The sequence below is a fragment of the Euprymna scolopes genome, chromosome 1 (assembly GCF_053919585.1).
Source record: "Euprymna scolopes isolate OS-2025 chromosome 1, ASM5391958v1, whole genome shotgun sequence".
Lineage (NCBI taxonomy): Eukaryota > Metazoa > Mollusca > Cephalopoda > Sepiida > Sepiolidae > Euprymna > Euprymna scolopes.
Genome location: NC_136482.1, coordinates 3709518 through 3724367, shown reverse-complemented (window position 1 = coordinate 3724367; position 14850 = coordinate 3709518). Strand labels below are relative to the sequence as shown.

Below are 14850 nucleotides of genomic sequence, written 5' to 3'. Positions count from 1 at the left end.
TATATATCTGTGTATATATACATATACATGTGTATATATATACATATATATATGTGTGTGTATATATATATACAAATATATATACATATATATATACATATATACATAAATATGTGTGTATATATATATATATACACACATATTATATATATATACACACACATTATATATATATATATATATATATATATATATATATATATATATATATATATGACAGTGTATGAGTAAACCCGATTATTTCGGAAAATGATTGTTTCCTCATATTTGCAGAACAATCGTCTTAACTGATTCAAACTATGTTATTTTTAATATCTAACAATTAATTTTGGTTCAGTGAAAGTAAATTACAATTAGTTATATGTGATTACTCTTATTTGATAATTACTACGTGATTTGTATAATTAATTAAGAATCATTAGTTCATTTAATCAGACGTTTCTCAGTGGATTTGATGCGATGTTATTTTAGTAATGAGTAGTACAACAGTAAAAAAAATGAATATCACATATCATAGAATTCTCTATTTCTCTCGTCCGTTTTTAATGCCCCAATCTTTACAAGAAATAGCAAGTTATTACATAATTATTACATTAACGAAAATATCGACGATACAGACTAACATCACAAGTGCACTTGAGAGATATTATCACCGCACAAGCAGAAGGGTCCTGCGTATGAAAATATGATATTATTTTGATTTAACAGCTTGAATTAAAGTTTAAAATGAAAAGTAAAGTATCCTTGTCCAGTTATGCCCTATTTATTTCGAACGCGCTACTGTCATATCAAAGAACTTACTGTTGATTTTATATGCCAGGCTTTTCTGCTTGTGCAGTAATAAAACTTCTCAAATGCACTTATGATTTTGGGTTGTATAAACTGTTATCTTTAGTCTTAATCGCCTGTTCCTTTTTTCATCGGATTTTTTTTTCGATTATTAACACTTATCGACGACATTTTGATAAAAACCTTATTTAAGAACACTGTCAGGCATATAAACTACATTTGTCTGAAATTTCTGCCCAACTGTTTAGAAGTCTATAGGGAACGAACACACACAAACGAGAGAGCGAGAGAGAGAGAGAGAGAGAGTGAGAGAGTAAATGAGCGTTATTATTGCAACACATCTTCTCTGCATAAGTGCTCATTTTTAGTTTAATTAATTACTTTATTTACATGTCGAAAACTGTTTCTGCAACTTTCGAGAGGGAGCTCCATTCATCTCTTGTGGAGATCATTGTTTGGATATTCGTGTATTCATTATTTAAATTCCTAATAATTATGATCACTAATCTATTTTCAGGTTATTCTTTAGTGTGTGTTTTTGTAACCGGTTTCCTTTTCGTACACTGCTTCAAGAATGTCCGGCTCTGATTTCATTCGGCTCTCATGGAGGCGTATTGTGGTGGGAAGTGGGATATTTTCATACTAAAAGTCAATAACAAATAATTGCATTTGATCATTAAAAGAAAACTCTATTTAACCTAACCACTAACCTTAAGTCCGAGTGGCAAGGGTTTCCTAAAACAAACATCTAAACACTAACCCCGTGTACGGGTGTCATCGCCAATCACACCTTATCCCTAACAGCGCTTATATCAACACTAACTCTAATCTAAGGGAGGTAACCAACGTAGAGATAGCAAAACTAATCATATTTTGTAAGGTTTTTTTTTTTTTTTTTTTTTTTTTTACATTTTCATCCCAAACAAGGCACATTGACACTTTGGTGTAGGGAGCTACTATCAGGGACAAAACCTACTGGGGTAATATGTAGGGGTTTGGGCAGCAAGATGTCGGTTCACATTGCACTTCTGCACATCAGTACAGTTGGGGAAGCAGGGACCTGGAATCGAATTCCAAAGTCTAGCGGTTCTGGGGAAGAAACTACTGGAGTAGAAAGATCTTTTACATCTAGGGATCTCTACAGTGTGGGGGTGGGATTTAGCAGCCTGTCGGGTTTGTCTAGGGTGTTCACGTCGTGGAGGCACAAGTGCTTGCAGTTCGTCAGAGCATTCACCATTAAAATACTTGTAGAACAGGCAGAGGGAGGCAACATTTCGTCGATGGGACAGAGGCTGAAGCTTAGATGTCAGTTAAGGGCCTGTCAGATTTGCGACTCTCTTTTGAACCTCGTCAAGGAGTGAGAGACTAATAGCAGATGCACCGGTCCAAATGTGACAACAATACTCCATACATGTGCGAATGGTGGCCTTATAGAGGTATAGGATACTTTCGGGTGTTAGTAGTTTTCTAACACGGTAGCGAGACCCAACCTTCCTTGCAGCGGCCCTGGCAATGCCTTCAATGTAATTGTTCCAACTCATGTTTTCTGTGAACGTTAGACCAAGGAGTTTGAAAGATGTACTCAGATAAAGAGTCGTTGGCTATTGCTATAGGTGGTAGGGAAGGTTTCTTGTAATTATTGAATGAAACCAGTTTTGTCTTGCCAGCATCAGACATGACCATCCATTTTTGTCCCCATTCCACTACAGATCGGAGGTCGTCCTCTAGTGTTTCTGTCATTTCTTTAGATATGTGTTCATTTGTTTTCCTGTCGTGCCTGTTATAGAGTGTGGTGTCATCAGCATATATACCCATCTCAGAGGAAATTTTGTCGGGGAGGTCATTTATGAATATCAGGAACAGTAGAGGTTCAAAGATAGACCCCTGAGGCACTCCCACATTTATATCACACTGTTTAGATGTACGACCATCGAGGACAACCTGGATTTTTCTCTTATCTAAGAAGATTTAATTATGTTAAGTATTCTACCAGTGATACCGTATGATCTAATCTTCCTGAGGAGACCCTCATACCATACACTGTCAAAAACCTTAGATATATCTAGAGCTACCGCTCTGCCATCCCCCGCTTTGTCCAGTGAGTGGTATATACGTTCAGAGATTACAGTTAGGATGTCTGCTGTGGAACGGGCTTGTCTAAATCCATATTGTTGGTCAGTCAGAAGTTTAGCATCTGTGAGGTACTAGAGCATGGTTAATTAAGGTCTCAAATATTTTGACAAAATGTGGGAGGAGGCTAATGGGGCGATAATTTGATGGGTCAGTTCTTTTGGCAGAATTCTTGAATACTGGTACCACAGAAGCAGTTTTCCTACAGCCCGGAAAGCAAGATTCATTAAGGTATTTGTTATAGAGTTTGGAGAGAACTGGAGCTACTTTGGCTGAGCACTTTTTTAATAGCACAACTGCGATGAGATCGGGTCCACATGATTTTGAAGTATCAAGGTTTTTATGATAGCATGCACCTGAGCAGGGGTGATTTTCAGATCGTCTAACGTGGCGTCTGTCTGCATAGGAAATTCAGGTAGGGGGTGGCTGAACAAACAACATCATGATTGTTGGTTAGTGGGGGAATTGTTGATTGCCCATTATTTACTACACTGTTGTAGATTTTCCAGAAGTCACGAGTTCCTAGTTTTTGTGCTTCGATGCGTTTTTTAGTGGTTTCCGTAAATTCTCTCTTAGCTGTCGCTATTTCTTTCTTAACGTTACTTCTTGCTTCTATGTACTTCTGTCTGTTTGAACTGGACTTATGTCGGTTAAACCTGTGGTATGCATGCTGCCTTTAAGCAATGGCAGTTGCACAAGTCGAAGTAAACCATTGGGAAGAGTGGGGCTTGCTATAAAATTTTTACATGGGAACATGCGCTTCGATTGTAGTTTTGAACCATTCAGTGGTCTCATTTGTGCACTGTTCAGCAGGAAGAGAAAAAATATTTCCCCATGGGGAATCTCTGATAAGATCTCTGATGGCTTCCCAGTCAGCCTTTTTATAATATCTCTTGTTTTGAGCACTGGCTCTTCAGTTTTGGCTCTAGAGTTTAGGGCGATTCAACCATTATCAAAGAAGTTAGAGGGAATGGAGGAGTGTAGGTTAGTCTCACTTAGTGCTAAGATATCCGGGGTATTTGTTAGGAGAAATGCTTCAACATCAGCTAAATTAGTTTTAAGCCCACGGATATTTGTGAATGCAAGCCTCAAGGGAGGAGGCAAGTTGGATTTGTTTGACCCTAAGCCTGGTTTAAGCTTATTTTTAGATTGTACTGTTGTCATATTTTTAAAGAGTTTCAGTTTAGGTAAGGGGGAGCTGAACAAGAGGTTATGCAGAGCATCACACATGCATCACAAGTAGACCATCAGCTGACCTTTCTTCAATTAGGATTGTGGCCCCAGGAAAGCCCACCGGGGATGAGTGCAGGGTCCCTTTCCATGCGTGACATAGCACTACAAACATCCCGATATTATACAACTGTTGATGGAGCAGTACCAAAGAGTTAGAGTCCTGTACTACCAGTTGGAAAAGCAGCCAGGAACTGTCAATCCGGTACCCTCAACCCATCATACTGCTCAGGCATATAAGGTACTCAAGCACTCTCAAGTGCCCAGTTTAAGGGTTGGGGTGTGTCGGGAGTGGGGAAAACGGCGTTCATTACCCTAGACAAGAAACAAGATCTACCACTGAATGTTTCTGTCACATCACTGTGATTCGATCTCTGCGCTTAACTAATAGGCAAAGAAGGAGTGTGGAAGCCGGGCGATATGACAGAGCTATCTCCTCCTTAAGCAGTTTAGGTTTACAAACCGGTAATTTGTTTGAGTCACCAGCTCTAGGAAGGTTGTCATGCAAGACTGAAGAGGCCTCCATCCCCTTGGTTTAGTTTCAGAGTTTTCCTTCTCCTAGACGGACGATCTGGAAAGATCTACTGGGTCCATCAGCACTGAGAGGGTTGCTCCCGCATGGGTTCTAATCCAGGTATTTCTGTGACCCTGCGTGGTTAGTTAATGTTACTGGGTTAGTTTGTAGAGGTTATATATCTGCTGAATAGTTACACTCCTCAAAGTGATTTAGGAACATTGCTATTTCATTGTTATTGGATAAAAGGGGTGAGTAGAGCTCATGCAGTGTAAGCAACTATGATTGTAAGAAGGCTTGTTAGAAAGCAACTATGATTGTAAGAAGGCTTGTTAGAAAGCAACTATGATTGTAAGAAGGCTTGTTAGAAAGCAACTATGATTGTAAGAAGGCTTGTTAGAAAGCAACTATGATTGTAAGAAGGCTTGTTAGAAAGCACCTCTGATTATAAGAAGGCTTGCTAGAAAGCAACTATGATTGTAAGAAGGCTTGTTAGAAAGCAACTATGATTGTAAGAAGGCTTGTTAGAAAGCAACTATGATTGCAAGAAGGCTTGTTAGAAAGCAACTATGATTGTAAGAAGGCTTGTTAGAAAGCACCTATGATTGTAAGAAGGCTTGTTAGAAAGCAACTATGATTGTAAGAAGGCTTGTTAGAAAGCAACTATGATTGTAAGAAGGCTTGTTAGAAAGCAACTATGATTGTAAGAAGGCTTGTTAGAAAGCAACTATGATTGTAAGAAGGCTTGTTAGAAAGCAACTATGATTGTAAGAAGGCTTGTTAGAAAGCACCTCTGATTATAAGAAGGCTTGCTAGAAAGCAACTATGATTGTAAGAAGGCTTGTTAGAAAGCAACTATGATTGTAAGAAGGCTTGTTAGAAAGCACCTATGATTGTAAGAAGGCTTGTTAGAAAGCAACTATGATTGTAAGAAGGCTTGTTAGAAAGCAACTATGATTGTAAGAAGGCTTGTTAGAAAGCACCTATGATTGTAAGAAGGCTTGTTAGAAAGCAACTATGATTGTAAGAAGGCTTGTTAGAAAGCAACTATGATTGCAAGAAGGCTTGTTAGACAGCACCTATGATTGTAAGAAGGCTTGTTAGAAAGCAACTATGATTGTAAGAAGGCTTGTTAGAAAGCAACTATGATTGTAAGAAGGCTTGTTAGAAAGCAACTATGATTGTAAGAAGGCTTGTTAGAAAGCAACTATGATTGTAAGAAGACTTGTTAGAAAGCAACTATGATTGTAAGAAGGCTTGTAAGAAAGGAAATAATGTGGTTTGAGGCTTTCCCTTTATATATTTTTTATTTTAACTAGGTATAATTTGGGATGCTTATTAATTAGCTTATACAAAACAAAAGTAAACAACTTGTTACAACGAAACAATGTTTATTAATCAAAAACAAAAATTAAATAAACTTGTTAATTAATGAAAATAAAAAAAATTAAAAAATAATACTTTTTATTTTATTTAAAGTTTAAACTCCACCATTATAAATTAATCAGAATTTTTAGACAAACAAAAAAGGAATAAAAGAAATTGTGATGTTTATTTACATAAAAAATGCTACTCTTGCAGAGAAAAGATCGTGCTGAATTCATAACGTTATTTTGAAATCCATTTTTTATATGGGGATGTGTTTTTAAAACTATTCTCTACTTTTACAAAGCAATTTAATAAAAAAAAAAATAGATATATTAAAAATTGAATTTAATAATAAAAATATTGCATTGTCCTTTCTCTACCTGATTAGCTGCATTTAGCATTGAAATTGATATGCTTTTCATTAGTTTTTTATGATTTACTAAAATACAGAAAAACACATTTCTTATTTTTAAATGAAGGTTTTTGTACTCATGCTAAAAAACAATTTTTTTTTATATTTGTTAATTAATTTTTGAATTAATTTGAATTAATTTTTGTTGTAGATTAATTAACATCATTTCATTGTTTACTTTTTTGTGTACGTTAATTAATAAGTTTATTTGGTTAATTAACATTGTTATATTTTAAGGTCGTGAATTAACTTGGTTTCTTTTTGAAATTTCCAGGACTAACTTCACCCGCCGCTTGCAGGTAATATTATTCGTGTATTTATTTATTTATTTTACTGCTTCGACAATTTCTGGAACTAACTTCATTCAGATGTAGTTTGATCGCTAACTTGTTTCAGTTTGTAAATTTAAAATTATTTAATTGTTCTACTGATTATTTGAGCGTTCAAATTATACCTTGGAAATTTTGCTTAGTTTTGTTTTGTCTATGTTGGTTATCTCCCTTAGATCGGAGGTACTGCTGATATAAGAGCCTCCTCTGCTGGGTGGCAACAGTGCCTTCCGCATTTCAAAAAGAATTTTAAAAATAACTAGTATATAATTGTATCTAATATTCAACAAAAATGTTTACATATTGTTCAAACGCTAAATGGTTAGAAAAATGTTCAACTTATACGCGAAACTGATCCTCCACTATAACTCCTAAATTCATTGCTTTGTGCTTTTTACCAGAGTTTTACGGGAAGTTTACTTGTAATCGTCTATAAATATAGAAATATAAAGTATCAATTATATTCAATACAACATCGAAACTATAATTTTTAAAAGAAAGTAAGACGTTTTTGACACAAATATAAAAAAGAAAAAAGAAAAATTATACTTTTAATTGTGTGTAACTATTTTATGCTCATGCAATTAATTATTAATTTGGTTAAGTATTATTTCATGTTAAAATTATTCAATTTTTCTTGTTAATTTTGTCATTCAGCTGTTGTACAAACCTTAATTTATTATTTAAAACGGAAATCTAATCTAAGGGGAATAACTCTATTAAACGGTCACTGAATTACTCCCCTTACTTGATCAAAATAAAAATACTTTTAATCGGCAGTTATTCTTTAAATAAATAAAACAAATATTCATTCATTGAAAAAAGTGTTTTAAAAATACATCTTTTCTTGAGCAAAGAATAAATATTCCGTTTATTGTTACCGTAAAAATAGCCATCAGCTTAATGTTTTTTCTTAAAATCCAAACATTATAATTTAATGTATTTATTGCTACAAAAAAAACAAGTTCAAATACTAAATAGTTTCTTCTTTCTTTCCGTAAAAATAATTATAAACGATATATTCTTTCAATGAATAAATCGTGATCGAGCGAAAACATGTGTGCTTGGTGATAACGCAGTACAAACATGGACTGCTGTAATCTTATAGAAATTTTTCATATTTAAATTCATGAATATATTATTTTATCGACTATTGGCTATCCAGAAGAGAGACCAAGGTGTTATTTTCCAGATCAACTTGAAGTACCTTTCGCCGACTGTCTTCAGAAGTACATGTCGGAATGAAGTAATGTAGGCATGAAGTAATTTCTATGAGGGGGACCCCCCCCCCAAAAAAAAACATCTAAATTTTTTTGATAAATTGGGTTTCTCTAGATTCCTCTCTTATTGGAATTATTACGGAGTCACTGGTGTGGTGCCCTGTGATTGGATGAAAAACAACCAATCACGGGCTGCCATTCTAGTTTCCTCCCCGACCCCCATTTGCGCGGCCCCTTCGAACTTTCGGCCTCTTTTGCGGTTGGGACCTGATTGCGAGTACATCCATTTCGCCAGCTCTCCGCCACCAGAAATACGGGACGCACATGGAGTCCAAGCCGTAATAGCAGCACAGACCAACAAGGCCGCACCTTTTCTCTTTCATACCAACTAAGGACACAGGAAAGATTTAATTGATAAACGGACACATCACATCTGTGAGATAAGTTTCCCGCAAACCCAATTGTTTGCAACACCTTTATTTTCCTTTTTGTAAATACAGTTTTTTTATAACATTTAACTCTGTGTTTGTTTTTCCTTTCTTCTTGACGTCGTCACATTACTTTGTTACCTCAAACGTTTGGGAAATCCCAATAATTTGCAAACAATTGAAACTAGCCTTTTACGCTAGAGACTAAAAATAAAACGTGGAATAATTTAACACGAAATAGATTTGTGTAAATTCAATTCAACCGTGACGTCGCTTAAGGAAGGGAATACAAGCCTATGCTATTTTGGTGTTACTACTGGAACTGTAGAGGTTAATTTCGTCCGTCCCCCCTTTTTTTCTTTCTTTCCTTCCGTTTCCTTCCTTTATTTTGCTTGTAGATATTTGCTCTCAGCAGTATGAATGATTTTAAACAGATAAAGGGCGTTAGAGCCTTGATTTTTAATAGAGATTCCTTTAAAAGGAAAATTACTTCGGCCGTTGATTTAATGTCAGCAGAAGTGTCGCTCAATAACATTTGTTTTAAAAGGCAAGAAATTCTTATTAACAAATGGTTGACGGAGGTCGACGTAATTAATAATAGAATAAGTGAAGCCTGTGAAAAGGCCGATATCAATTTAGAAGATAGCGGTATGTTGGAAGACGAAAAGTTACAGGTGGAGTTCGTTTACAACATATTCAAAAGGCTCACTGAACTGGAAGAGAATATTTCTCCTTCCAATAAAGAATCTGTCCTAGTACAAAATCCACAAATGCCACTCGCAGCCGCGTGCGTTTCAGTGGCATAAGAGCTGGTAAATTTGAATTTAAAAATTTCCTAGCTCAATTTGAGAATTGTGTGGACGCCGTACATTCAAAAAAAGCCAAACTATCACTTTTAAAAAGTTTTTTGACAGGTTACGCGTCTCAGTTAGTGTATGACCTCTCGTTAGAAGATGAAAACTTTGAAGTGGCCATCAATTTATTGAGAAAGGAGTTTTTGGATATTCCTCTCATTATCGATGAAATTTTTAAACAACTGCTGGGTAATACTCCTAAATATGACCCAGAGTTTGCTAACATAAAAAGTTTTTTGTCAGAAATAAAGGCTGACCTAGCTGAACTAAAGACTTCGTATGGTCTGGATTTTTTTGTAAGAAAACACTCCTGGCTACGAACTGATTAGCCATGTAATTTTGTCGAAATTACCCCCCAACTCTTCACAAAGAGATAATAAGAAAAGTTGATAGTAACTATCCAAAAATTAATCAGATCTTTGATAGTTATAATGAGGTCATAAAAACCTTGATAAAAACCAGTTTTAAAAAAACTCCAAATTCCCACCAAGACATTTCAAATCTAGGGAAGGAAATTATAATAAAAATAATAATGTAAGGAAGGGTGTCCCAACGTTGGAAAACTTTGCTATAAAATCTAGCAAAGTTACTAAGCATTGCAGATTTTTGCACAAAAAAATGACATTCGTGTACATGGCCTTTTAGGCATTGATGTGATTCAATTCATGAAGAACATCAAAATGATAGACTGCATGCAGGGCTCTGCATGGGAGTTTCCTGCAGGCATTTCCCCGTTTGGCAATTGCCAACATTTTTTGTATGATAAACAGTGTAATCCTAAGAAGATTAAGAATAAGGATCTCCACAATTATCATGCCATAGTCTCCAAATACTCTACGTGCTCAGACATTAGGGTAAATTTTGTAATGAACCCGATAAAGAGCTACCCTGATCCCCTTGCTGAAATATTTGATGAGAGTCAAGTAGAAAGAAATTTAGAGAAAATGTTTGATGTAGATTCTCTAGGTATATCATCGAAAGACGAGGCTACTTGTAATTATGACAAGAGTAAAATTATGGAATTTGAAAATTCCATTGAATTTAAAAATAATGCGTATCATGTAAAACTCCCCTGGCATGATGACAAAATCAAGTCTGTACCTTCCAATCACAGAATTGCACTTTCAGTGCTAAACGGAGTAGTTGATGCTGCAAATTCAAAATCTTCTAATGATGTACCAAATACTAATAGCTCATCTGTTCCAATGAAACAACGTCCTAAAAGGACTAAAAATTTAAAAAGTAGTAAAAACTCTCTTAATAACCCCTATATATACTATTAAATTCAGTTTATCTAAAACAATCTTCACATACCTTAGCTTATAGGTACTTATTGTAAAAAAGAAGAAAAATAATAACTGTTAATGATATCCTACCTTATTATTGAAGGGATGAAATCTCTATAGTCCTATTGGTGCACCAAAATGAGAATTTTTTACATACAAAATAAATCACTACACTCACTTCTTTCAAACCTTTAAGCTCTTTGTGAATACAATCTTCACCTCTTCTATATTCTAGTATGTTTGCCTTAAAAAAAAAATCAATTTTCCTGTGAACTTTATTATTGGCTATGTTTGCCTTCAAAAAATCAATTTTCCTAAGAGCTTTATTATTGGCTATGTTTGCCTTCAAAAAATCAATTTTCCTAAGAGCTTTATTATTGGCTATGTTTGCCTTCAAAAAATCAATTTTCCTAAGAACTTTATTATTGGCCATGTTTGCCTTCAAAAAAAAAATCAATTTTCCTGTGAACTATGTTTGCCCTCAAAAAAAAAAAAATCAATTTTCCTGTGAACTTTATTATTGGCTATGTTTGCCTTTAAAAAAATTTATTTTTCCTGTGGACCTTATTATTGGCTATGTTTGCCTTAAAAAAAAATCTTTTTCCTGTGAACTTTATTATTGGCTATGTTTGCCTTCAAGAAAAAAATCAATTTTCCTGTGAACTTTATTATTGGCTATGTTTGCCTTCAAAAAAAAATCTATTTTTCCTGTGGACTTTATTATTGGCTATGTTTGACTTCAAAAGAAAAAAATCAATTTTCCTATGAACTTTTATTGGCTATGGTTGCCTTCAAGCAAAAAAAAATGACTACGTGGGCAGAACGAGTCACAGATTGGAGGTCAGAATTTCCCAACATGTCCCTTTATATATACGTAGGTTAGAATCCTCTGCACGATCACGTGTTTCTGATACCGCGATCGGTGATTATCTGACCAGTTCAAATAAATGTGCGAGTGAGTACACACCGGAGTGCTTCTCTATTTTGCACACGGTCTGTTCAACATCTCGAATTCTTGGAGGCCCTTACAATAAACTGTTGCAGACCTGTTCTTTGCAAACAGATGGACCACATACGTTCGTTGAACGCTTTTAAACAGGCGCCACCAGGTTAATCTCTACGCGGTGGTGTTTTTCCCCCTCATAGAAATTACTTCATGCCAACATTACTTCATTCCGACATTTACTTCTGAAGACAGTCGGCGAAACGTACTTCAAGTTTCTTCGCCGTTCCCCCTTTTCTTTTCTCTCTTTCTCCCCCTTTTAGTCGATCTTCTTCCTTTTCAATTTATTTTTCTTACTTTTAGTCGATCCTGTTTCTTTTTACATTATAGTCGATCTTTTTTTATAAGGTTTAAAACCAAATGCCCCACTTCGCTTTTAAATATATATATATATATATATATATATATATATATATATATATATATAACAAAGCAGAGGGCGGCGGGGTGGGTAAAGTGGTAGCCCTCAATATATTTAAGGCTTTTAACAGGTTATGGCACAATGGTCTTCTAAGGAAAATTAAATCATATGGTTACAGAACGTAATTAAATCCTTCTTAAGTAAGAGAAGAATCGAGGTTGTCTTTGACAGTCGTACATCTAAAAAATACGATATAAATGCGAGAGTACCTCAGCGGTCTATCCATTATTATTCCTAATATTCATAAATGACCTCCCTGATAAAAATGTTTCTGAGATGGGTATATTTACTGATGACACTACGCTCTATAACAGGCACGCGGGGAAAACAAATGAACACATATCTAAGGAAATAGCAGATACACTCGGGGATGACATCCAATCAGTAGTGGAATGAAGACAAAAATGGATGGTCACATTCAATGCTGCCAGGACTAAACTTGTTTCCTTCAATAATTACAAGAAATCTTTTCTACCACCCATAGCAATGGCCAAAAACACATTACCTGAAAGTACTTCCTTTAAACTCCTCGGCCTAACGTTTACAGGGAACATGAGTTGTAACAGATACATTGAGAGCATTGCCAAGGCTGCTGAGAATAAGGTGGGATGTCTCTACCGTGATAGAAAACTACTAACGCCTGAAATTATCCTGTATCTCTGTAAGACCATCATTCGCCCATATATGGAATACTGTTGTCACATTTGGGCTGGTGCATCTGCTACTTGTCTCTCACTCCTGGACAGGGTTCAAAAGAGAGTCACCAACCTGATAGGTCCTGAATTTTCATCTAGGCTTCAGCTTCTGTCCTCTTGACGAAATATTGTATCCCTCTGCCTATTCTACAAGTGTTTTAATGGTGAATGCTCAGACGAATTACAAGCACTTCTACCCACTCGACGTAACTACCCCTAACAAAACCGACAAGCAGCTTAATCCCACCTCCACACAGTAGAGATTCCTAGATGTAAGAAAGCCATTCTACTTCAATAGTTTCTTCCACAGAACTGGTAGACTTTGGAACTCCCTTCCTGGATTCTGATTTCCCAACTGTACTGACATGCAGAAGTTCAAATGTAATGTGAACAGACGTGCTTATCTCCCTTCATAATACCCCTGCAACTTATGTCTCTGATAGTAGCCTCCTACCTCAAAATTGCACTGTGCCTTGTTTGGGGTGAAAACTGAATTAAAAAAAATGGGTATCATGTGGTCCTCAGAATCATGCATTTGCAAGTTCCAGTATGTCTCATAGGTGACGTCTGTTGTGTCCATGAGTAGCATATCATCACAATGCCTAGCAGTTAAATATAGATGACCTACGGACGAATAAAGGTATGAAACTATTTCCATATTCCTCCGAGCTATGTAGCATAAAATCTTTTGTGATATAAAATCTTTTGATAACCCGCTAGGCAACATATACACTTTTTAGTGCTGTCACTATATAACACAACGTCTAACTTTCTTTTTAAAAAATCATAGTTTCGATATCTTCTAAAATGATTCGACAGTTATTTTGCCGGGACGAGTAGATAATTTAGAATTTTGTGGTTTTAGATTTCTTGGTTTCATTTTGGATTAGTTTGTACATTCGAGGGTTCTCCTTCAGATTTTAGCTGTTTTCAGCATTACGGTTCTTGCATAATCTAATCTTCCCTTGATTCCAATTTCTCCCAGATTTTTTTTCAAAATCTTTAGGCCTGTTTCTAATGCTCCTATAATTATTAGCATCATATTTATTTTCTATATGTTCCATATTTTCTTCAGTTTTCTGGCAAGCTCCATATATTTGTATCATTTTTCTGGCTCTTTAGATTTTGACTCTGTGAAGACATCCAAATCTACAATTTCTTTCTTTCTTGTAAATCATTATAACGTTTTGTTCTGTTTTGTTGTGTAGCAGGGCATCATATCGGTGATACATAATACAGAGATAACGATAGTGATGATGAGGGAGAGAAGACATATATTTTACATCATGACGACGACTGTGACAATTCTTGGGGACTTAATACTAATGCGGCCTGGAAGATATATGACGCAACAATTCTTATGCACATATAGTGAGGAGGAGATACTTTACAAGATGATAAAACACCTTTACTTTTTTGTTGTAAAGAATGATGAGAGGAGACACCACAAAACATGGTGCATTTTTTATTCATCTGATCGGCCGGTCAATGACGTCAGCAATTCAAACTTGGGTCTACATGAATTAATCTTCTACCCTTCGCTTCTAAGGGATCTCTCCAACTGCCTATCTCTCATTAACTGTTGACTGTGTGTGTGTGTGTGTGTGCGTGTGTGTGTGTGTGTGTGGCAAAAAAATTGAAAAATATCATCTATTTCTTGTTTCTTTAATTGTTTTTTCTAGTGTATAGTGCTTTTGATTATCTTGATAAGTTTCAATTTTAAAGATACTATATGTTTCTTTGCAATTAGCTCTTTTTCTCTCTCAATATATATATATATATATTTATATATATATATGTATAATTATATATATATATATAGAGAGAGAGAGAGAGAGAGAGGAAGAAGTGCATAAATAAATCGATAACTATATATAAAGAAGCAAAACATGAGTCATATTAGAAAAACTTTTTATTTTCATATATCAATGAAAATGCAATGTATTATGAGCAATAATTTGAAAAAAAAACGTATGAAATATAAATGCAAGTTTTTATTTAATGATTTCATAAAATGCAATTTCTTTTACTTTATTTTTTTCTATTTGGTCGTAAGGATCAAATTTCGGTTGGGTAACCCTCTGCCGGTCCAAATTGCACCCCAAACGCTGTAATGAAAACGTTGGACACAGTAATGAAAAGAATCAAAACGATAACGATGTTGTTGATGA

At 35.2% G+C, this 14850-nt stretch overlaps 1 protein-coding gene across 11 annotated transcripts in view; it reads right to left on the bottom strand.

The window, feature by feature from the left end:
• Nucleotides 1-14576: 14576 nt before the first annotated feature.
• Nucleotides 14577-14850, bottom strand: part of LOC145252591 (ninjurin-1-like) — a 346393-nt gene continuing 346119 nt past the window's right edge. For all 11 annotated transcript variants that reach the window (XM_080115604.1, XM_080119340.1, XM_080114928.1 and 8 more), the window contains one exon: nucleotides 14577-14850. This exon is cut by the window's right edge and continues 262 nt beyond it. In XM_080115604.1, the coding sequence (XP_079971730.1) occupies nucleotides 14738-14850 (113 nt within the window). In that variant the 3' untranslated portion in view covers nucleotides 14577-14737.